The sequence below is a fragment of the Danaus plexippus genome, chromosome 20 (assembly GCF_018135715.1).
Source record: "Danaus plexippus chromosome 20, MEX_DaPlex, whole genome shotgun sequence".
NCBI lineage: Eukaryota > Metazoa > Arthropoda > Insecta > Lepidoptera > Nymphalidae > Danaus > Danaus plexippus.
In genome coordinates, this window is record NC_083550.1 from 5,903,584 (window position 1) to 5,929,786 (window position 26,203).

At 30.4% G+C, this 26,203-nt stretch overlaps 1 protein-coding gene across 2 annotated transcripts; it reads left to right on the forward strand.

Moving 5' to 3' along the window:
• The first annotated feature begins 20,483 nt into the window (after window positions 1-20,483).
• On the forward strand, window positions 20,484-25,464 carry LOC116773982 (chitinase A-like). 2 transcript variants are annotated; one of them, XM_032666583.2, is made up of 2 exons: window positions 20,484-20,563; window positions 23,710-25,464. In XM_032666583.2, the coding sequence occupies exon 2, from the start codon at window positions 23,714-23,716 to the stop codon at window positions 25,376-25,378; it is 1,665 nt and encodes a 554-aa protein (XP_032522474.2). In that variant the 5' UTR covers window positions 20,484-20,563; window positions 23,710-23,713; the 3' UTR covers window positions 25,379-25,464. The 2 variants fall into 2 exon arrangements, with proteins under 2 accessions (XP_032522474.2, XP_032522475.2); XM_032666584.2 differs by lacking the exon at window positions 20,484-20,563 and adding an exon at window positions 23,178-23,322.
• The last annotated feature ends 739 nt before the right edge of the window (window positions 25,465-26,203 follow it).

Sequence of the window (26,203 nt, forward strand, 5' to 3'; positions counted from 1 at the left end):
AACATAAAAATACTAACAATAATTTTTTTTTTAAATTATAATGTGGTTTTTTCAATGTTTCAATAAACAATAACTATATCAAACGCTTAGAAATTCCTCATTCTTTAGTTTCATACCTGTACAAATATTAATGTGTACTTGTAATGTGGGGTCATATAAATTTTTGATGTATCCACAGTCACAGCTCGTATTACATCCCTTCTGTTAGTTACGGTGTTTTTTTATATTTGTTGTCCTTCAGTCTCTTTCAAGGGTATTTTTAGCTTCGGTACCTGAAGTAAGAAGCTTTACTTAAACAATAAAATATAATAGTATCCAAACATGTGTTAAGATCATTTCTATTGTTATTTTTCTTTTTTTATAATCCAATATTTATAGCTTTGTACGTTATGTATGTTATACATAACGTATTTATAACCTAACTTAACCTTTATATTTAAAGGTATGAAAAATAAGATGTTAAGCCTTTTCTAAGATAGAATTGAATTATTTAAATAATTAATAATTGAGATAGATGGCATGCAAACCGAAACTTACTCATTGGTTTTTTGCTACGAGATTTTATGTAAATTTCTTCAACAGCTGTTAATAATTTGAACTAGGATTAGAAACAAACATATTAACAGAGATGATTTAGTAGATGTCTATCGGGTGTAATTAGTAACATGTTCAGAATCACGTATATACATATATACGTCCAAAAACATAACCCGTCAAAACCACTGCATGTACTACACGTTTAAAATAATTAAATATTAATTAAAATCTCAGATGAAATAATATGAAAAATAATTAATAAAGTTTTATTTTCGGTTTTGTATTTCGATATTTTAATAACAAATTGATTGCTATAGTTTCAATTCGAGAGAGAACCTTTAACATAATTTCGTGATAATTTTTTTACTCTCTGTGACTTTTCCTTTAGATTGTATATGTTGCTAATGTTGCTCGTACAGTAATACTGTCTTTTTTTGTTGATTAGAACTCATATTATTTAGGTTTATTGGGAGTTGTATCGTGGTAGAAAAAATTTCAATTTCAGTGTTTAAATCAAATATTTCAATTTTATCGTAAAAAATTCCGGTAAACTGAGGCGTTACTGAAGTGACTCTTAAAGCGTTGTCAATTATTACGGAAATAAGTATTTTATTTTATCTAGTGTCATGGTTAGAGTGATGGACTTTCTTATTTTCTTGACTGCGATATCTTCTCTATAAAGGAATGTATCTCATTATCAGCTATCAAAAAGTTAAAGCGGTTTTTGTTGTGAATTTATGCTCAACACATTATCACGAATAAAAAAACTGTAATTAATAGTAGTCTTACCAAACTAGTGTGATGAACAGTTAAGTCTTTTCTATAAGTAACAATTGTTCAAATCATTTCTATAATTTAACTTAATATATTACAAATGGCCTTTTGCAAAAGTTATAACCAACCAATCAAGTCGACATCTTTTAAAGCACACCAACAGTACGAGCCACTACTCACTACCTCTTCAAATTGTCGGTCCAAATTAGTCTCCCTTCTAACACGTTTTGGCGGCATTGATTGTCAATTCTGGAGACATAACCAACCCATTCACATTTCAGCGAGTTAATTTTGTGAGCCATTTTGATGATTTAAGTCCTTAGTCGTATGATTTTTCCGGAAATCCGTGATGGAAAAAACTGAGCATCGCATGTTTTATAGCTTACTGTTAGTTTATGGACCAGTTCTATAATTAGTGTCCACGTTTTGACTCACTAATTTTAGCCTGAAAGAGCACACTTCTTAATTTTTTTTCAAAATAAAGTAAGTGGAGAGCATCTAATGCTATCGTATATTTGCACTATCTAAGAATTTACGGTAAGTCCATATTTGCGAGCTAATATGTTATAATTTCACTTCCAACTCAGCAAGGACTTCGGAAGATTGGAGGTAGCTTCCATTATATCCAGACATAGTCGTGTTAGGTACCCTATTCAGCAGATTCTTAACACGTGGCCATGAATACTGGGACTATGGTAATCGGGGGCCTTGATTCTGGTTTGTCTCTCATTAAGGGAATTTCTCTTACCCGCTACGTTAGGAAGAATCCATCCAACCCGTTGGAAGGTGAAAATCGTTGCCGGTGAAAAGGCCCTTTCTTAGTATCAGCCCATTTATAATTCATATATGGGGTTTTCCAATAGGGACGCTTGAACTTTGACAGCTGATTGCGGCCATGTTGTTTGAGTGACAGCTGTCAAATGCAGTGTGTTATATTCATTCCGTCCTCCCAAACCACCATGGCAGGTTACAGTGTCGAGCAGCACGTGCAAATCATAAAATTGTTTTATGAAAATGGGTCTTCAGTTCGAGCAACGTTCCGCGCACTTCGCCCGTTTTACGGTCGCGATGATCGTCCTGCCGAGTCGACTATCCGTCGATTGGTGGACAAATTCGAGTCAACCGGGTCAGTTAACAATCAGCCGGTTCCCGTGCGTCAACGTAACGCGAGATCTGCCGAGAATATCGCCGCTGTGCGCGACAGTGTCCTCGAAAACCCGCGGCAGTCAATTCCGCGTCGCGCACAGGAACTCGGCCTTTCGCAGACGACAACTTGGCGAATTTTGCGTTGTGACTTGAGCCTGCACCCGTACAAGATCCAGCTGACCCAAGAGCTCAAGGTTAATGACCATAGACAGCGCCGTGTGTTCGCTGACTGGGCATTAGAGCAGTTGGAAGTTGACGCCGATTTTGGCAAAAAAATCATCTTCAGCGACGAGGCGCATTTTTGGATGAATGGCTATGTCAACAAGCAAAATTGCCGTATTTGGGACGAGACCAATCCACACGAGGTTCACCAAGTGGCAATGCACCCGCAGAAAGTGACTGTTTGGTGCGGATTTTGGGCCGGAGGCGTGATTGGTCCGTATTTTTTCGAAAACGATAATGGTGTGGCCGTCACCGTCAATGGTGAGCGATACCGGTCGATGATAACCAACTTCTTTTGGCCTGAAATCGAGAATATGGATCTGGACAACATGTGGTTTCAACAGGACGGCGCTACGTGCCACACAGCACACGCTACGATGGAAGTTCTGCACGAGCAATTTCTGGACATGGTCATCTCGCGCGGAGGCGACGTGAACTGGCCACCGAGATCGTGCGATTTGACCCCGCTGGACTTTTTCTTGTGGGGTTTTCTTAAGTCGCAGGTCTATGCCAATAAGCCGCAAACCACCGATGCCCTCAAAGTCAACATACGCCACGCCATCGATCAAATACAGCCCGATTTGTGCGCCAGAGTCATCGAAAATTGGACCTTTCGTGTGCGCGCCACCAACCGAAGCCGTGGCGGTCATTTGAATGATGTCATATTCCATACATAATGGGGTCGATAGACCTTCCAAATAAAAAAAAATTTCGCAAATATCTTTCCTACATGTATTTTTTTTTGCATTTCAAAGATCAAGCGCCCTTAATGGAAAACCCTATAGATTATTACATATTAGTTCCATTTTTAAGGTGGATATGTCTTCCTAATTGGTCACCAGTATGCCAACAGTATGCACGACTATCAGGTGAAGTCAAAGGCAAGGACCTTAAGACGTTAGTCCCCCTTGCATATGTAAATTATAGATTTATGGAAACATATATTTACTCCTCTCTTCGCCTTTAGGAGGTCTTAACGTCTTCTCTATTTATAATATTTTATTTTGAGGTACACTTGTCTATGTCTAAAGATACCCGTATATTCATTTGAAGCAACTCTTCAGTTTTCTCGGAACTGTTTAAATAAATAAAAGCCCCTTCACACGTACAAAAAGAGCTGTTTCTCCGCTAAACTTATGCTAAATGCCAGTTTGCAACAATTGTATACATTCAGATCCAAGTATGTTACAGAATAAAATAATTTTTTTATTTTTTTAACAAATTTTTACTCTCAATCGCGAATTTCATATGTATATACAAAAGGCACATATAAAACATGTAAATAATAATTTAAATGACATGAATTTTACACTCTATTCAAATTTTATAAACCTCAAATTTATATTACACTTGAAATTAACTATTGATTGATTATGAAGTCTACAACATAAAAAAAAAATCAAAAATTTCTTTTGTAACACGTATAAAAAGATGTGCTGTTTCGTCATGTTTTTTTTTAAACAATACAATTTATTAAGTCAACTGCTACCTAAAATGAGCACAATTATAATTTTGTGTGAGCTATAAAAACTATTTTTGGTATAACAATACAAAACAGCGTAGCTTCATGATATTCATAATATAATAAATTCTAAACAAATAGAAAAGGTGGGAGAGAAAATATATTAGCGTCAGAGAATATGCTTTCTTGTTTTTCGGGTTTCCTTATATGCACAATAATTTTCATATTATTAATCTATTACTAATTAAATAAATCCTTCTGTGTTCAGATAAAATGCGCCAGAAATAGATCGCCTCCTTTTTTCCTCGCTTTTCACACTTAATTGCAACCTGACGAGTGATATTCCGAAGTGCACATAGCCGGTAACAAATTTCTCTATCATGTTGCTAATAAATTTATTTTCATAGACCTCATTTCACAAACTTCTTCGTTCATATATGTCACTTTAATATTAATCTGAAAAATTGGCACTCTTTCAGAGAGAATAATCTAAAATCTCCAAACTTTTAGTGTGTTAAAATTCTAGTATATTATTTTGATTTCCAAGCTTAAAGTTGAATGAGTTAGTTTGATAAAAAATTCTGAGTGCAGTAATATATGATGCTGTAGAATCGGATAAAAATATTAATGACAAAAAAATAAGTTATATCGAATTTATATTAACTGAATCCGGGAGTAGATTTCCGTTAAATAAAAAGATCTTCGAGGCTACACTGAATGTATGTAAAATGCACTATTAATTCTACTGTCATAAAAAAGTTTAATTTTCAGTCTTACATTTACGAGAATTTCATTCTTCATAAAATTTTAATAAATAAATATGTTTTCCATTCGAAATACTCTGTTTTAATTTTAGTTGAAATTTTCCACAACACGTTAAATTTATGATATATGTTTTACTCTACGTGTATAAACATTTAAATAATAATGTGCTTGTGATTTTCAATCATTTGCTGTTCGATACTGATCCAGTTCATTGAATAAAACAATTTGTTTAAAACATTACGTACTTAATTTCATATACAAAACATATTCGTTTTAGTTGAGATTTCTGTTTGAAAACATTTGTTTTTCAATCGATGCTGGATATATTTGTATTATTGTATAGTATAGTATATGGAATGTCTTATTTCTTTGACAATAAAATTGTTCTACAATTAAATTAATCGTGCATTTAAGTCTCATAATTTTTGAACACTGGTTTCTTTTATGCATTCAGCCTTAGATGGATATGCTTGAAGATATTTGACATTTTTAGAGAATAATTTAATCATAATTGTTATGTATGTCTGAGTAGGAAATTCATTCATATATATATAAGTAACTTTAATAGTAGTAACATTATAAGTAACATTATTATTTTTATAAAATCCTAGTTATAAATTAAATTTTTGTTACTTTATATGCTTAAGGCCAATTTTCATATGTAATTTTATTCGTACGAAACTAACAAGAGCGACGTTGGAACAAAACTAGTGGAGCTTTTCTGAAATATAAAAAATATACGCTAACTTTATACAGTGAAGTCCCTTTTTACAGTAAGATATATAAATTAATGATAAGAATATTGCTGGCTCCCTTTTTTATATCTATATTATTAATTTCAAATGTTAATCATACAAATGCGTTGTTTTAGTTACTTATCCTGATGTACATAACAAACTAATTGTATTATACACATTTCTAAAACAAAAAAAAATATTGGAAAAAATAATAAAAACTCAATTTATATAAAATAATATTAATGAAGTGTACCCGATTTAAATAATGTTAAATAAATATAAAAAATTGCTTAAACATTAAATGTAGTACTGGGCTCTGTACTTACTTGTTAATAGTTCTGTATTTGTGAACAGCGATGAAAAAAATTATATTGTTGACATTAAAAAAACTCCGATTAAGTTTTCATTATAAAATATGGAAATAATCGCCTGTTGTATTTAAATAATATTCTGCTACTTACGACATATTTCAAGGGCAAAAATGATTCAATAATGCAACTTAACAAGTAAGTTAACTGTATTTTTTTACTTCTTCTGTTTAAATTATTAGGTCTTTTATTCATTTTTATCAAAGCCCGTCATACCCTTAAAACTTTTTCAATTTCAAAGCTAAAATCAAATATTATGAGCTGAAACATTTAGGGGGAACGAAGCGTTATACAAAAACTCTTAATGTGATGATAATTGTGAAGTCAGTTTGGTGTAAACATTGTAAATAAAACGGTTGTAATATTTATTAAGTTGAACTCAAATTTAATTGTAACAATTATATTATAAACCTAGTACTATTTTAATTGCAAGAGACTTTAAACGAAGGTGAATATCAGCTAAAATTTTTGATACTAAGTTAGTTTGGTCAAATGCCTACCCTTCGAAAACAATACATTTTATGTACCACTTAATTGTTTTAGTAACGAATGACGTGACGTCAGCATCACTGACGCCATTGATGCCTTTGGTCTCGATTATCGTCAGGGTCTAGGGCTATTGAAAGTAACCTCGTAGATGGTTTGACGAATCCTTTATTTTAAAGAGGTAATTTGTACCTTAATACCTTAATTTGTATCTTAGCCTCTATTTATACTATTTGACATTAATTGTTGTGACTACACTCGCATAGGTGGCTACGCAGGTGATTATGCAGGTGAAAACATATAATTTTTATCATCCGTTATTATTAATTACGTCAATAAAAGATATTCGTTTGGATAAATATATTTTTCTTAAAAAGAAATTGAACGCTTTTTAAGGTTCATGAAAAATATTATATAGAAAATATAGTTTTTGTACGTGCTAATTTAAAGGAAACACTTATACAGAAGCGTGTATCGATATTAAAAGCGTATGAAAAATTAAGTCTGTATTTTTAGAGAAGTAAACTTATTTCCATATAATAATGAGTAAATTAAAAATACATTATAGGGATTACACATTAAATTATAGAAAAAATTTTTTTATAGTCTTGAAGACATTTGATTACGGCAACAAAAATCGATTGTAAGAGAATCGAGTGTTCCTTTCAACCTGCGTCCAACAATTCATTTTTATGTTTTGTAATAAAAAATCTTTTTATAATTTATTTTAATTTTAACAGCCTTATTTATACATAAGTATTGGTAATCTGACTTAAACTTAAAACTTTCTTATAACATTTGCAAACGTCCCCACATTAACAAAATAATATATTACTAGGAATAATAACAAGTAATACGTGCTAATGTAAAGTAATTGCTAAGTTTTCTCCTTGGTAATAAATCAACAGTTTTCATCTAGAATTTCTTCGAACATATTCCTCAAGGTTTTGGAGGATGTAATGAAAGAGTAAATCAAGTATAAATGAATGTAAAAAAATAGTTTCATTTTTCCTAAATGGTTATGGCGGTTATTTATAAAACAACTTACAAGCGTTTCTCAGTTTACTCATTCGTATATATTCTGTTTTTAATTTTAATATTGTCTCAATATCTTTTTTTATAAGCGCGGTGATGACTAACCGTTATTAACTTTCATTATCTTCTAGTTGTAAATTCTAAATGTGAATTTCGAATTTCGAATGTAAATTTTCGGCTTTCGGACTAGCTATGCGTTTGTAGTTGCCGCTCTTGGTAGAGTTGACTTTAAATGCTTCAGTTCTCCTAAAACAACATGTGTTTAGGTCCGAGGGGTTAATATGTTTCATAAAAATAAAGCTAATGATATTTCTAACTCTTAGTTTCACTTGTGTGTTGTATTACTGGTCATCATTTTTTTATAATCCGATAGTGTGTAGTATATTTTTTTCGATAGATCCTCCGGGTCATACTTAACCTTTAATAGGATTCCTTTTGGATACAACAATTCATCTCATTTTTTAATATTTTAAGGCCAAAGGTTATATAAGATCATCAAATCTTTCTCACGATGACCGCAATAGTTTTCTTTATTTGTTATAAATCATAAATTTTCTACCAATTTAGATTATCTTAATTTTTAATTTAGATTATCTAAATTCGTTAAATCTAAGTTTGTGAGAAATATTTAATAAAATAATATGATAAAATGCAAAATAAATATTTTGTTATAAAATGATGCTGTTTTAATATAAGACTTTGTACCATCGTCTGTTTTTCAAAAATACGATAAATTTTCCATCCAGTATTAATATCGGATATCATTTAATCGTTTACCTGATTGAAGAAAATTTTCAAATTATAAATTTACCAGATCGATCTTATTTTTTTATTATTTAAATCTTGAAGACTATAACATGGCTTATAAAAACTGAATTACAAGTAAAATTTTTATATCTTCCTTCTATTGAAAATATTTATTAATACAATTAAAGCTCTTTTTAAAAAATCAATACCCTTGAGCAGTATTTCCTCCGCAAGCTGTTCCCTATCAACAAAACAATTAAAAGAAAATGTGATTCATTTAACAAGATTTACTATCTCATATAATGTAATTTTTCTATCCTCAAATTTCTGACAGCATAAAATTAATCCACTAGCTTTAAGTCTTTCAAAAAAATTAACAATTTAGTTAATAACCACAGAAATCACACCAACTCATCAGTAGAAAAAACTCGAACCTCAGAAGAGTTTTAACCCTAAATACAATAAAAATTTAGGAAGGAATAGTAAAGTTAAGATAGAAGGACGAAAACTTATCTAATATTTTCTAGTTAAACGGGAATTCCCCGGAATAAAGGAAAAAGCTCAGGACGTTATATGGCGCGTTCCATGGACGTGTTTTACGAGTAGTTCGGAAAAATATCACTTTTTATCTTTTATTTTTTTTTTTAATATGAAAATTTCCTTTCCTTTCTTTATATAATAAATGTCACGTAAAAAATGGTATTTTCAACAAACTATGCTTACCGGCGTGTAGTTTAGATTTTATATTTAGGAATTGTAATCTTAAATACAAGTAATAGACTATCGCACTAAAACCGTTATCTTTTAAATAAAAAATAGAACGAATTTAAATTGAACTAAACATTGTAAAGGCCATTTAAATCACAAGAATGAATGAAAAATATTAACATTTTTTTCTCTATCTTATTTATGCGAAACAAAAAGCATTATATAGATATTTTTTTATAAAAGACATTCATAAAATTTCTAGGGTTAAATTCGATAACTCGGAAACAAATATGAAAAAAGTAGGATAAGAATTGAGTGTCCCATACATCATGTTGGAATATTTGAGGGGCGTTTTATGGCACTGTTTTACGACGACAAGAGATAGATATGATTTATTTTCTTTCTTTCAAAGCTTTTATTGAACTTCAAATGTTTTGAGGGTTTTTTTTTAGTTCGCTAAGGTAAAATTTTTAAACTTATATTAATATTATGCCGAAATTATTTTCTATATATTAAGAAAAATTTAAATGTTTTTAATCATGTATTGTTTGTAATCCACAAACATTATTTTAATGAATGTTTCGCTAGGAAGAATAAATACACTGTATGGCCTTAAGGAAAGTCATTCAACCTTCCAACGAATATTTTTAATGAGAAAGATTGAAGAGAATATAATATAAGTAAATATAAATAATGAGATAGATTTAATAGATAGATTCCATAAGTATATATATATATATATCTATATAGGTTAATGTGTAAATCTGTTTCACTCGTTCCTTCCACTAGAGAACCGTTGAAGTTATTTTACAGAAACGTTTATCTATAACACAATAATTTTTATCCACAAATTATTTGCTGGCAGTGAAGGACGCAAGCAAAAATCAGGAAAACTTATAAAAACTACATTCTGTGTCCCCTTCCTTTCCCCATTCTAGCCGATGACTGATCAGCATTTGATGATTTAAATCAGTTATATTATAAAGTTATGCCCCAGCTATGCACGCATGAAACAACTCCTATGAAACAGGGACTATGTGAGATCTTGGACGTAACGGGCGTGACTTTGCCAAGAGATGATCTGGTTCGTTTCTAAGAATCCCATTCGACTTTAAATCTTATTGGACTGTTCTTCCTCGGGCATTTTATGTCAACGATAAAATCCTAAGTATATAAAACCCCAAATGAGTGCATATGTACTAAACAGAAGCGTATATATGATAGCGGTTACTATCGTTGTTTTTAATGAAGTGTACTTGTAAAGGCACTTGTTTGGTCATACACTTAATGAAATGATATAAATTGATAATGTTTTTTATATTGATCAATTTGATATAAGATTATTGATTGATTGATTGATTGATTGATGATAATGCCGGTATGCTTGATGACGAAATGCGAACTGAATTAAATTATAAGTTATTTTAATTTTTGCATTGAAACAAAAATGACGATGCGTGCAATTATATGATTTTGTAATTATGTCGAGCGTAGCTCGTACAGTACTGGTGACTGTTATAGCTTACTTATTACCTCCATGAAGGTCATTTAAATAAATGAAGTTTAATTTAAAGATTTCATGTGCTCCTGAACTGAGAACTGTTGAACTCCTTAGGAATGTTCATTATCTTCAAGGCTTGACCTTAGGACATTTAACTATGAGATGGTGGAATTCGTTATTTTGCATAAAAAAATAGAAGCTAGAAAATAATAGCTAAATAGCTTCCTTGCAGAATTTTATAAACATTTTGACCTCAAGACAAGCTGTATTTAATTGGAATTGGGGAAGTAATGGTGAAGTAGTTGTCGTCAAGAATCTCGTAGTCTGGCTTTAGTTGGAATGAAACGACTAGTTTGTAGTCAACAAAGGTCTTTATGCAGTCAGGTGATGCTGGCTCTGGGTATTTTCTATGTACTTATCTATCAAATGGATTGCATGCAATTGGAAGTGATTGGTAAAGATCTTATGTTTGTTGTTGTGGGCTGTAGATATATTAAGTAAGTAGTTTGGGATGTAATTATTAGAAATTTCTAGACTATAATCATTTGAACACTTCACTAATGTTCAACTAATTGTGTTACATTATAATACTCTCGGTCTCTTAAAGTAATACTTTATTACTACTACGTAAATAGTACGTAAGTTATTAATTATAGTTCCAATGTAGTTTAAATTAATGACACCATGGTGAGCCTAAAATATCCTTATGAATACTGAAACGTTCCGTAACATAGTTATCTCTTGTGATGACCGATCAGCGTTATCGTTAGCTACAAGAATAATGAGTCCTACATGAGCGTATTGATGAATTTCCGCGTTCCCTTTTCCTAAGTTTTGACTTTATGTTTGTAATAATGCTAATAGATTATTCTGATTATTTACTACGCAATATATAATATTCAAATGCTGATATAAACTATGTTTTTCGGTTTGAAATGATTTTTAAATTCAGTGTACATAAAATTTATTGAAGTGATCTCGTTGTGTAATTCAAATAAAAATAAATAGTAATTAAAGTTGCTACTCATACTTTTTACGTCGGACCGAGACTTTCAAGGATATCTCCTTTAGAATAGCTTTCTTCAAATACTACAGAGTAACTACTTGTTTACAGTCTGTCTAAACTTATTATGAGAATTGTATATTTTATCTTTATAATAAGCCCGTGTAAAATGTAGTATACATTTTCAACAGCATCCTAAGAGGCCAAGTAAGGGGCAATCTCGGTATTAGATTTAGGTAAAGGATAGTTATTTGTGACATAAATTTTACTTGCATAGGGTTTTACTCCATCCTAACACACTATTTGCCCTAAAAACTCTGCCTTTCATTTAAATATCTCCGACTTATCCATCTGTATCTTGAAGTTAGATTCACACGAAACGTTTCAAAAACTTTTGCAAATTAACCATATGTTCATGTGGAGATGTAATAAAACTGATGAAGTCTTAATAAACGAGACAGATATCCTGCAGGTTGTAAAGACATGGTAAATTATTTGATAACGTAACTGGATGATTTTTCAGACCGGAAAGCGTTTTCCACATTAAGTTTGTGTGTCTGTAGAGTGTAATTCTATTTTATAATATCCAATATCAAGGGTATAACAGTGTTGTCATTTTCGTAATATATCTAATGTGTTCTAAATAATTAATAGGTATGGTGTGGTAGCTTTTAAATTAACTATTTAAAAAATTCTACAGCTAACCAGTTAGTTTTAGCGAGACCGTCTTGCTGTCTAGGCACTGCCTGAATGGGAGAGATCGACGTGGAATTCGAAGCATAATTATGTTCTGTTAAAGCTTTTCAACAATTTCATCTCTCATCTCTTATCTCTCGCTTGTGAACATAGTGATACCTATAAATTTTAGCAAGGAGACTTCATCAGACGTTTTTATTTTATTGTTGAATTTGTTTGTAAGGAAGGGGTTTTTTTGGGGTTAAATACATCTTAATAACGTGAACGAACGAGCTAGTTTGTTTAGGTTAAAATGGCATGTATGGAAGCGTAATAAAACTTTTTTAGTACGATTGGATAGTTGTCTTAAAGGCTTATTTTAATCTTGGTTATTTTGACTCTTATAGGTTGGTTTGTTAAGAAGATAACATCATTATTTAAATAATATGAAATTTGTTTCGATTCTCGACAGTTTTATATGTTAGTGACGCAATCGGAAATTAAACATTTATAAATTATCTCATTACGAATAAACACATCCCTGTCCATTGATTTAAATGGAAATTTTACTACTACTATTTCGTCGTGTTGATTTGCATTTTAGCATTTCATCTATTTGCTGTTTCCTTGAAAGACTAAGCGGTCTTTTTGCTCTATTAGGATCTTCATTTTAATGGTGGTAGAGCCTAGCTGTGGTCAAATAGCTGCAGCTCGAACATGGGCTGGATCGAAAGGGGAAGTACCACCCATCAGGTGGGGGTCAGGGGGTCTGCTCGTTTGCCCACTTTGCCATAAAAAAATATCTCTAATGATGATTCTTTCTTGTTTCTCTAACAGAATTCTGTGTTAGAGAAACAAGAATTACATTTAATTAAACAAAAATTTTATATCATTTACTTTAAGAACATACTTAATTAATACATTTTTATTTGCTAAAATTTCTTATTGAATATTACACAGGAATTAATATACAATAATAATATCAATCACACAGCTCAGAGAATTATCCAATTCAGAGCTATTAATTCAATTCCAATCTCATATATAGTCACTGTTGTGTTAGTAAATTCTCTCAATACAATTACGTGCTTGGTATGAATGTTATTTTGTACTAATTTGTATACATTGCATGCGAATTTAATTTGGTTAGATACAATTTATTCCTTTTAAAATTTGTTATCGGCCACACTAAAACTGTGTATCTGTTGTAAATTAATTTTTGTTCTGAAGGAAATAGCTGTTCGGTTTGTCTTTAGGGTTCATATTATTGATTTTTAAATTTTATATTTGTGTGTAATGAAATAAATGAAAGATAATATTATATTCTAACATTTTTAATAAAATTTTATCATCATACAAGTTTAATCACTTTTTTTGTAGTTTCGACTTACTTTGGTCTCCTATTTTTTTGTTACCGATTTCTCTGGATGAAAACAAATGTATGTAGATATACATATATATAAAAAATACTGATATTAGTAGGGAAAATAATAATAAAGGTTAAATAAACATTTCATATCACAAAATGATTATATGAAAATAATGAATTTATATATATATATATATATGATATGTAAATTTACTCGTCATATATTTAAACCCTTGTTTTTTTGTACATTTACTGTATTGTTATAAGATTCATTTTGAACAAGTTGTTCATAAAGCCTTATTGGTATGAAAACAAATTATACTCTATACATTGATGACGACTTGTTATTGTTAAATTTCATTAATTTTTTTTTGAAAAAGCTATACAAAAACACTTATACAGAACCTCCCTTATATAAGTAGGAATTATATAATTTAAAATTATAGCAATAACTTTGTTGTACCATATACTTTACATTATCATATTAAAATTAATTAATTACATAATTAATTATTATAGAAAAAAAGTTAATTTGAATTAATCATTAGTGTTTGTTAGTAACGGAGTCCCCAAACATACCGTTTCAGTTTACCATATCATAGCAAAATAGAATTTAACATACAACATTCAATGATCTACAAACAACACAACGCAATTACCATTCGTTCCATTTATGTCAGTAATAGGTACATATATTTAAAAAATTGTGTCACATACATTAAAAAAAATGCGGGCATATCTATTTAATAAGCAAGTACACTATCTAATTCAATAACCCGCTTATGATTTATCTTGAAATTGTTAGAATATTTTTGCATTGATTTTTTAATAAACATATTATAATAACTTCATCTGTTTCTTCCTACCTTTTGATGTAATCTTGAATAGTGTTATAAAAAGTTTTTACTTCTGAGAGCCACGGACTAAAAAATAAAAAAATAATCTATAGTTTTATGAAAACTGTAATCGATATAAGAAAATAACTCGAATGCCGTAACAAACTTCTGATTGGCCGTGATCAAGGAACTTTTCTCATTACCACGCGTCGCTCATATGACAAGTTGAATCCGACGCTCAAAGACCAGTATGAGTCTAAGAATTTTCAAATATGCTTCAAATATCTCAATTTTATTATTCTACCTTAAATAAATAATAGATTTTTAATTAATTAATTTAATATTTGTAACAATATCTTATGTTCTCTTAACGTGAATACTAATTGCCGCCTGCGATTTCGTCCGCGTGAATGTTAGAATCAGGTTCAGAGTTGGGTAACGCGTGTTAAAAGTGGTAGCGACATCTATAGTAGCCATTACGAGTTATTAATTACTATACAGCTGCTACGTCACGATAATGAGTGAATTGTACATAATTTATGGATAAAATATATCCTATATCTTATCTAAGCTACTTTACTGTAAGGTTACATTAAAATCTGTTTATTCGTTTTTTGTATCAGATAGCAACCAACGTCCATACATCCATACACGCGTCCATACACACATAGAAACTTTTCGGTTACGCAGTATACATTAAAAATTAATAACAATTTAATGAAATAACATTCGTGGTGAACAAAACACTATATGTTATAATTTATAAACCAATATATAAATAAAACAATCAAAATCTGAAAAGATTTTAAATGTTTAATTTATTCCATTTAAGTTTAAACAATAGATTTTCAAATTTAATAAAAAAAAACAACATAAAAACGGTTTTGCAAGAATCGATTTATTAAAAAAATAATATAAAAAATATTACCGATTCGCGAAAACGCTTGTATTTGCTCATAAAATACATGTCATGTAAATCTTTTTTAAATCTCTGTTATTCTGAAATTCATTAAAATTTCTTTTAAATTATAATCTCGTTTAATGCTTTGTGTTTGAGGACTAAAAAAAAAACATCGCTTTGATTGAATAAACCTTTTGAATACACGACTATTTAATTGACATCAATTAATTTTGAACAAAAAAAAGTTTTTCGGAATCGGTATTACAGTTTAAATTGAATTATATGAATTTTGGAATTTAATTATTTATTTTAAACATACAAATCTTTTCCGTTATATGAATATAATTTTATTGAATGCATATTATTATTAATTATATAAATAATTTTATCTCGACATCGCTGACCACATTTGCGCAAAGTAAACTGACGTGTTAAATTTTTTTATATACGATATCGAAATCCGGACTCGTAGTATAAATTTAAACAGAAATTTATTTTTAAAAAATACACTATGATAATAACATTTCATTGAATAAGTCCCTGGTCCGGAATTGATGATAAACCAGCAAATTGTAGAATCCAGACTAATTCGATAGTGGAAAGTGCGATTGGGTAATCAGAGCGCAATTTTGCGTCCAGAAGCTTATTTACTGTGTTGCAGTCTGCTTTGATTTGAAACATTAAATTTTATCCATACTAATATTATAAATGCGAAAGTAGTTCTGTCTGTCTGTCTGTCTGTTACTCAATCATGCCTAAACTACTGAAACAATTTGCACGAAATTTGGTATGGAGATATTTTGAGACTTAAGAAAAGACATGAGTTACTTTTGACCGTGGGAAAACAATGGATTCCCATGGGAAAAATTACTTTTCTGGCCAAGGAAGGAAAAACAAAAAACATCGTATATAAAAATTTAATGCAGTAATCTATCTTCTTCTTAAAATGTATCAACCTAACCTAACCTAACCTATAACAGTCACACTTAGTATGGCTTCATCCCATCTCGGCACAATTCAAACATACGTACAAAAAAGTACAGCTCAGGTTTTTTCATACTACTATCAAAAAAAAACTATCCAATGCGGACGAAGTCCCGGGTAAAAGCTATATATTACTAATTCTGAAATTTACGCGGACGAAGTCGCAAGAAAAACTAGTTATATTATAAATACAAACATTCGTTTGTATGCCTTTATACTTTGACGTAGAAAACATATATCGTCAGAAATTCAAGAATAATAGTACTATATGTTTATTTCCGAAACAAAAATGAATACCGACAGACAAATTAATCTTTGAATAAAAAAAATATTTGTTACAGATTAAGTTAAAATTTACAAAACCATACAAACATTAGTCTGTCTAAACGATAACTCGAGAGAAACATACCAAAGAACAAGTAATCGGATAAAATATTTTACTACGACAATCCAATAATTCACTTTAGAACAGTTAATATCAGTAAAAATAAAAATAACAAGTAATATATAACCGGGTGATTTACGCTACTTTCATATTAAATATTCATAATGCTAAGTATAAAGATTATATATATTTTACACGTTATACATAGTACTGTAAGTTTTCATATTTAGTTAATAATATTTTGTCTACATCACGACCCTATTGCAAAAGATGCAACAGAAACAACAAAAAGCTGTTATATCTTCTAACAACAAGAAATATTTAAATGCTATCTCGTGGGAACATTACTTAATTCTTTGCAATTAATAAACAGTGACGTGTTGACACATATTTTAATCAATTAATGTTCAGTAACATTAAGTAAATATTAGGTCATGATAGATAGATTCTTTGTGATTGATAAACAAAAGTACAATAAAGATATTTGTGTTAGAAAAACATGTTGTGAGCTTTAGGAGTCTATTATGGAGTGCAGTTAGAAAGGGTGTCATCACTTCATGTGACGTGTTTATTTCACTTTTTCTTAATGAAACACACACACATACATACATATATATATACACACACACACACACATAGATATATATATCCTATCAAAACTCTCAGACAGATGAACTTACTTTTTATTTGAATTTTCTAAAAATGCGACTTCAATTGTGAATTTAACTAATGCACATTTATTAAATAAGGTTTTGTTTTCATAAATTTTGAACTCTTAGACTTCCTTCCCTAGACTTCCTAGCCTTTAGTGAGCTCTAGTAGGACACCTCTCTTATCTGAGCTTTACAAAAAAAATCAATTAAAGAAATATATCGATAGGAGAAAGTCGTACAAAAATATTCAATGCTAAGGATTTAAATTATCAATAATAAAATTATATTACAGTTTGATACAGAGCCTTAATATTCATCTAAAATAACAGTTAATATTATACAATACAATGTGTAGGTAGAATGATTTCACATGTGGTTTTAATTTAAGCAAATGCAGGCTTCTGGTTTCAGAGGTTGTCTGAAATTACGAGATTCCGTTCCGTTTGTTCTGTTATTTCGCTTATTATAAAGTTATATTGCTTTATAGTATTTGCCTCATATATTATCTTGGATGATAATAGATTTTATATAAAAAATAAGGACTACCGTTTTTATTGGCATTACGATTAATAATATCGGCATTTTAATCCTTAATCGCCTTTAACCTTTTTCTATAAAATTTCATGGAATTTTCATGTACATTTTAACTGCATATGAACTAATGATTAAATTATGTGAAAATCATACGTCTTTTATATTAAAATAAATAAACCATCACTAACAAATAAATTAAATTCCGCAAACCAAGCGACAGATTATTTACAGTACATGTTATATACACAAAGGTGGTATTTATTTATCTATTTTAATATTAGGTACTTTATACAGTTTGTTTTAAAATTAATATATAATATTTCTTTATTTTACCTTACTTTTATTTAATTTTCTACTCTACTAATTATATATATATATGAAGTTTAGACTATTATTCGAAATCATTCCCCGTCGCCCTGCCCCGAGGGCGACGGGGCTCCATGAGGATTTTCCAAGCCGAAACCAAAAAAAAAAAAAATAATTCGAAAGCATAATTTTGTATTAGCACAGCTTACAATTCCACTTTTATTTAGTGTTTAGTGTTTTTTTCATTTGTTGCGCATATAATTTTTAATGTAAATACGTATAGAATTATCATCAGGGTTCATTTAATCAAATTAAAATTTTAATTTAAATTAATAAAAAATTAAAATTTTCAGTCTTTTCATATTAATCTAAATCTAGAAGAAATTAAAACAACAATACAATACAAACATTAAATTAATATGAATTATATTTAAATTATCATAAAAATTTATCTCACTTTATCTCACATTTATTGTTTTGTTTTAAGCAACTATTAACCTGACAGTTAATGATAATAAGATACTTATAATATAATTTATATAAAATATATTCAAAAAAAAAATTAATAATCATTTATAAACACGCAGTGTATCAAATATTTTTTATGTACTCACTTAAATTTAAAATTTAAATTAAATTTAGTCACGGTTGAACGATAATCATTTAATTGAAACAAACAGATCAATTTCAGTGTCCGCACATCATTTGTTTCTTTGTTATCGTTGAAATCAATAAAACGCGGAACAGAGATGGGTTCCGTCAAGCGACGTGACGCGCTTGCTAACTATTTAAGGGGCAAGCACCTTATTGTGTGGTACAGGAATTGTGGCGAGTGTAAATAAATATATATATAATATTCAAGCGAAAATGTTATCGATTTATGTTTTTAGGAACACTATCAAATTTTTTTATTATTTTTTATACTTCATATGTAATTCATTTAATAAATTAATATTTTTTGTATTTTTTTATATTTTATTTACTAAATGTTTGTTTAGTTCCGAAAAATTGTAGATTATTACGACAATTTCCATGTAGACCAGCTCATTTTTTCACGATGCACTCGTATTTGTTAGCTAACTATCGAGATATTTTACTATAGAAATTTAAAGGGATTTAAAGAGACACGTTTTTTAATTGCTCTTTAATATATGAAATTACTTTAATCGTTTTCATATTTTATATGTAAATTATTTGTTAAATTATAATGAATTGATTCGTCTGTCAAATAATCTATATGACAATACTATTTAACATATAAATTCGGGATAAAAATTACTGCTAAAGAAAGCGCGTGTATTCTTAAATGATTTCAAAGCGCGATTTAAGATCTGGAACATCGGCTTTTTAAACATGTTAATTTTTACATTTATAAACTGAGAAGGTTATTTTCAACATAAAAAAAAAAACAGATAACATTATGAGATCTAAGATTTTCGCGAGTATTCATTTAAATGAAACTAGTATTTTTCGGATGAACTACGCATGATTTATTGGATGGACGGACATCTCGCCTGCCCGTGATCACGGTTACCGAAAAGTAACCGAAACGTCGGGAGTATGTAGTTTTTTGCAAAAATAAATCACGCGTAGTTCATCCGAAAAATACTAGTTTCATTCAGATAACATATTAATTGTAATTCAATTTTAAACGTTTTATTACATCTTTATATATTTCCTGTATGATTTGAGCAATACGACCTTATTGTATTACGATTCAACACTAAGAAAACGAATGGTAGTGTTGTGACAACAAAAAAAATAACTCATAGAAATGAAACCGTGAAAATTATTACAAAATACTTTCCAAGTAACTTCCATTTCATTTTTTTTTTTTCTTGACGCGTAACTAAAATACTCTATGCAAACTAACAACAGAATATGTTATGCTTAAAACCAATTGCGTTAATAACTAATGTGGGTATATTTTTTTGTTTTCTTGGTCTATTATGTTTTCCTCTGACAATTCAATAGATTTTTTTATCATGAAATTTCCCTTACTTCTCATTACATTTGACGAAATTTGGAATAATTGAATATACGAAGAAAAATGTTTGACGTTTCTTTGTATGTAAATTATAATGTGAGTTGACACAAACTGTAGAATAATAAATTTAATGCGAACAAAGCCGCAAGTATGAATAAGACGAATATTAATCATAAAAGCCACATAGGGCCTATTAAAAGAAATAAGATTATAATGCATTGTATGGCCCACATCACATGTACCAAGAAATTGACAAGGTTAAAAACGTTCCTAACGCGACATTTTCCGTACCGTGGTATCAGGGATTCGCTAGACGTGTTTAACATATAAATATAAACCCTTGCTGCGATTTCCCTGAAGCCTATTGTGATAGTATAAGTGTCTGCGCGCGCGCATGTCTGCTTCGGAGTGACATAGATTGGAACAATAGTGCTTTGTTTAGGTGACTTATATTTTTTTTTTATATGTGATAACTGTTTTTTTGATTGATCATAATGATTTTGAGATGTGGTTTCTGGGTTACAACACAGTTAAGATTCTTACTTAAGATAAAATTTGTGCGATTTAGTTAAATTGACTCGGGAGAGGGTTAATGCATTCATTGCGATAAGGTATTTTGACAGGTAAAAGATTGTTAAGTTACTTAGGTATGTTAATACGGGCATATCTTTATTACCGTTACGGCGGACCGTTATTCGCCCCTTCGATTCATAACCAAAATTTATTGAACTACCGACCACACAGTTTAAGGCTTTAATCGTTTGACCAGAGAGCCAGCGAGTTAATTCAAAAAAATATCAAAACTGGTTCTAAAATTTGAATACAAAATGAAATTTTAAATTCGCATGCACCACGTTTTATTAAATGATAATTTATACTGTTTTGATGACATTACTTTACCTGTTTTATTGTTTGTTTACTTTTAAATAAAAAATATATATATCTCAAAAATAAATTGATATTTTTTGTTGGAAAAATTAGCTTTCTTTAACAGTGTTAATTTGTTTATAATTAAAAATAATAGCGTAAGGACATAAAACAATTTAGGATATGCATATAACGAAGTCCAAATTATATATATATATATATATATAATTTTATATACACTAGTTTCTTATTATTATAGAAGCCTCATTAGGTATCACGTGTATATAAGTTTCTCGTGGTCAATGAATACTATAAGCGTTCTGTTATAAAGATAAAAGTCGCTCAGACCAGCCGCAACACATAAGGCGTGTACACACTAGTTTTAAGGAAATATAAAACGTTTATAACACTTTCTAATAGATTATTCTAATTCAAGCAGGATGTTAATATGAAACTAATTAAGTGAACAATAACACGGAGAAGCAAAGGTCGGCTTACCTCGACATTATGTGACATTTTAGTCAATAATAAATTATTTGTCAATATCGTTTAAATCACGATTCTATTATTTTATATTATCAATGTAATTATTTTCCTGAAAAAATTTTTTTATTAATTGATATGTTTTTTTTTTACATATGTAAAGCTTAGGTATTAATTTTAATAAAAGAACTTTCTCATCTGCCAGTCTTTGGACAGATTCAAAAATTTGTTTAAACTTATCCGCACATGGGACTTCGGATGTGTTTCTTGGTACGTAAACCGATATCCATCCAAGTGAAGTCGCAGGACATGCTAGTTAATAATAAATTAAATTGTAACACCATACCAAAGATTCCTAACTTTCGCCGTGTACCCGACCCCAATGTACGGTCGTTGACTTGATCTTGAACGCATACATTGTGTGCTAATGCCAAAAGGTTTGAAATGTCACGTCGCTGGATGACAAAGACATAAGTTTGTACAGACGTTTTTATATTGTGTTCCGTTCTGCCCTTGTGATTAATAAAAGCATTAAGTGGCGGAAAATATAAGTAATGAATTATGACAAATGCGTTGAAATAATTTTATTTTATATTTAAAAATTTTCTATTATAGTAATCGTGGATGCCTTTAAATATTCCCTTTTTATTTCAACCATCAATCAATACATATTATAAAACAAAGTCTTTCGCCGCGTCTCTCTGTCTGTATGTTCGCGATAAACGAAAAAGTACTGCACAAATTATCAAACAGTTATCACCACTCGATAGTTTGATTCTCCAGGAAGGTTTTAGTATATAACTTATTAATTTCTTGTATTTACTTGTATTAATTAAAAAGTAAACAATGAAATCTTAAAAAAAAAAATATTCAGGATATATTTTTTTAAATACCCTCTTTCAACTAAATAGAAAGCTGGTTTAAATTTAAAAAAAAATCGAGTCATAACACAAAAATTCATAACAAAAAAATATCTCTCAAATCTGTTTTAAAATTATTTTGTAACGAAATTGAAGATGACAATAATTAATTCATTATACATTGTTTTAACTTATTTTATATCTTAAATCTCGAGTCACATAATACAACGATTATAGTTACGCAGTTATTACGAACGGAGAGACATACATACTCCTATTGTTACAAGTGTGATGTTAACTTCCTTATTACTTAACAAAAACATCACGTTTAAAGTACCAAACGAATAATTACATATTATTTTAAATTACTATATAAATACTTAATTTATTTATCGTTTGTTTACACGGAAGCCTTCGTTCAGCTACAATTAAAATCTGAAGAAAATAGTTAATTTTATATACAGCAATCCTTTGTAGTATTTTGTGTCAAGCCATAGTGATACATTTTGAAAATCAATAAACACATTTATAAAACTGTGACACAAATAACTTTACGAGTGTAACATTTTTAATAAGTACATTAACTAAACGATAATGTAAAACTGAAATTTAAATGGATTTGTATGAGAATAATGTAATTCATCTCCGTTTTGTTACAAATAATAAGTGACATTGTTAAACGTATTTTTGTTATGGATTATATTTACATGTATTATTTCAATATTGGTAATAAGTTAATAGTTTTAGAAACTTATTATTAAATTTATGACATGTCTGAATGGAACATTCCATATCTTGATTCATATAAGATATACCTTGATAACAATCTGTGTTATCAATTGGTACTGCGTACTAATAACTTGATTAGTAGAGCATACCTTAACATCGCGTATAGTATTTACAAATGTTTGACGTAATTGATAGCACTGATGTATACGAATTAATATTTTACAGTTTTATTTGATATATTAATAACAGCATTTATATACTGGTGAGTTATATCTATATTCTTTAAACGTTATAGTTAATTGATCTAAGTTAATGTATTGATTCATTGTAATAATGAATAAGCTCTGTGTAACGGAAACGGCTTAAGATAAAAAGGTTTAGTCATAACGGGTTCGGCTCATTAGTAAGTCACCAAAAACAATACCTGAGACAATTAAAATAATTTGTCACCTTGGCCGCTCCACTAATGTGACCGGGCCATGAAACTGTGCTAATGATATTTATACGCATCTCAAAATCAGTATCGATAAAGGCTTCGTGTTAGCGGTTGGCCTACTATAGCCCCCATATATAAAAGATACGTCTGAGATGCATCTCAGTACGGTCTCGGCTCTTAAATGTTTAACATTTAATTATTTATTTTTTTTAGAATCATGAATAAGGCGTTTGCATTGGCTCTCGCGGTGCTCATCGCGTTTGCAGAGTGTGGACCACCTGGGAAGCCGAATTTGGGATGGGGTGAACGAACTTTTGCAATTGTAGAAGTAAATCAGGCAGCCACAGCCTATAACCAGTTGGTGAAGAGAAATGATGCCGCTCAAGTCCCTGTAACATGGAATGTCTGGTCTGGAGACCCAGCGGAAACTGCGAGAGTGCTCTTCGATGGGGAGGAAGTCTGGTCTGGTTCTGGAAGATCTACTTCAGCTACTTTCCCCATAGACAAAGGAGGCCGATATCAAATGAAAATTGAACTCTGTAACTCTGATGGTTGCAGTTACAGTGAGCCTACTGAGATTGTAATTGCTGACACCGACGGAAGTCATCTTCCACCGTTAGAATATTCAATGGGAGAAAAGAACAAACCATTCAAACAAACGTCTGGTAAAGTCGTTGGAGCTTACTTCGTTGAATGGGGTGTATACCCCAGGAAATTCCCCGTCGATCGTGTGCCGATTCCAAATCTCACACATCTTCTTTACGGTTTCATACCGATATGTGGGGGTGATGGCATCAATGACAGTTTAAAAGAAATCGAAGGAAGCTTTCAAGCACTACAGCGTTCATGCAGTGGTCGGGAAGATTTTAAGGTTTCCATACATGATCCTTGGGCTGCTTTACAGAAACCTCAAAGAGGTCTATCCTCCTGGAATGAACCTTATAAAGGCAATTTTGGTCAATTGATGTCATTGAAACAAGCTAAACCAGACTTGAAGATTTTACCATCAATTGGTGGGTGGACTTTAGCTGATCCTTTCTTCTTCTTCACTGATAAGAGTAAGCGACAGCGATTTGTAGAATCTGTTAAAGATTTCCTTTTAACCTGGAAATTCTTTGACGGTGTTGATATTGACTGGGAGTTCCCTGGTGGTAAAGGTGCTAACCCAGACCTCGGAAGCCCAGAAGACGGTGCTGTTTACGTTAGTTTGATGGAAGAATTACGTGAAATGCTTGATGATTTATCTGCTACCACTGGTAAAACTTACGAACTGACCTCAGCAATCAGTGCTGGATGGGACAAAATTCAGGTTGTCGATTACGCAAAAGCGCAACAATACATGGACCACATTTTCGTTATGAGTTACGATTTCAAAGGAGCATGGTCAAATGATACTTTGGGACATCAAACTCCGTTGTATGCACCGGCATGGAATCCTAAAGAGACTTACACAACCGACTTTGGTGTGAAATATTTGTTAGCTCAGGGTGTGTCACCGAAAAAGATCGTAGTTGGTGTAGCTATGTATGGTCGAGGATGGACTGGGGTTAATGGTTACGAGGGCAATAATCCATTCACAGGCAATGCTACTGGACCAGTCAAAGGAACATGGCAAGACGGTGTTGTTGATTATAGAGAAATCGCCAACGAAATAGCCCAAGGAAAATGGGAATTCCACTACGACAATGTAGCCCAGGCTCCTTATGTCTTCAGACCATCTACCGGGGACCTCGTAACTTACGATAATGCAAGATCTGTTATTGAAAAGGGTAAATATGTAAGGAATAATAAACTCGGTGGTCTCTTCGCGTGGGAAATTGATGCCGACAATGGTGACTTACTGAACGCTATGAACATGGGTTTGGGTAACAGTCCAGCGTAATTATAGTATGGTAATAATTTAAGGTATTATAAGGCGGTCTCAGCTAGATTATAAAGGATAATTTAAATAAAAGACTGGTAAATTTATGTTTCGTTTTATTCTTTTCTTTCTGTTATTTGTCAAACAAACCAGAGGATATAAAAGAAGTCAATTAATATGATATTTTTAAGAAAACATTATCAATAGAATTTTTTTCTATTTTGTTACTGTAACTTATATTGAGAAATTATTATTTTTTTTTAACATATTTCTAATATTATCTAAAAATAGTAGCCCTAATTAAAAAAGTAATCTATAGTCCTTATGGACTATAGAATACTTTTTTTTCAATAAATGTTACCCTTTTTCGAATGTTTACACATGTCATACAAGAAATTTAATTTGTAACATTACGAGTAATTTTATTACAACAGTTATATGATACTTACTTTCCAACGGTATCTTTAATTGTTCTTTACTCTAGATTTAAATATATATAAGTATAGAGTCACTAAACCAACGGAGGAGATTACATTACCTAAGATTATAAAAAAAAATATATGTGAAAAAAATTTTCTCAAACTTAAATAAATTGTTATGCAAAATATCATATCATTAAAGGAATTTTTATTATTGTACGATTTCTTAGTGGTTTATAAATACGAAAAATATTATTTCGGAGCCTCGCTTGAGACTTGCTTTAGGACCGGTCCGAATAACGGTGGACATCCTTATTTGATCTCTACAAATACAAGTATTAAAAGCTTTCTATTATACTCTAGGTCATGGGCTAATTTTTTCTATCCATAACTAACAGATTAAAAAACCATATATGATATTATTTCC

What these genes read in the sequence shown, in the direction of transcription:
- LOC116773982 (XM_032666583.2), top strand. Translation starts at nt 23,714, where the DNA reads ATGAATAAGGCGTTTGCATTGGCTCTCGCGGTGCTCATCGCGTTTGCA.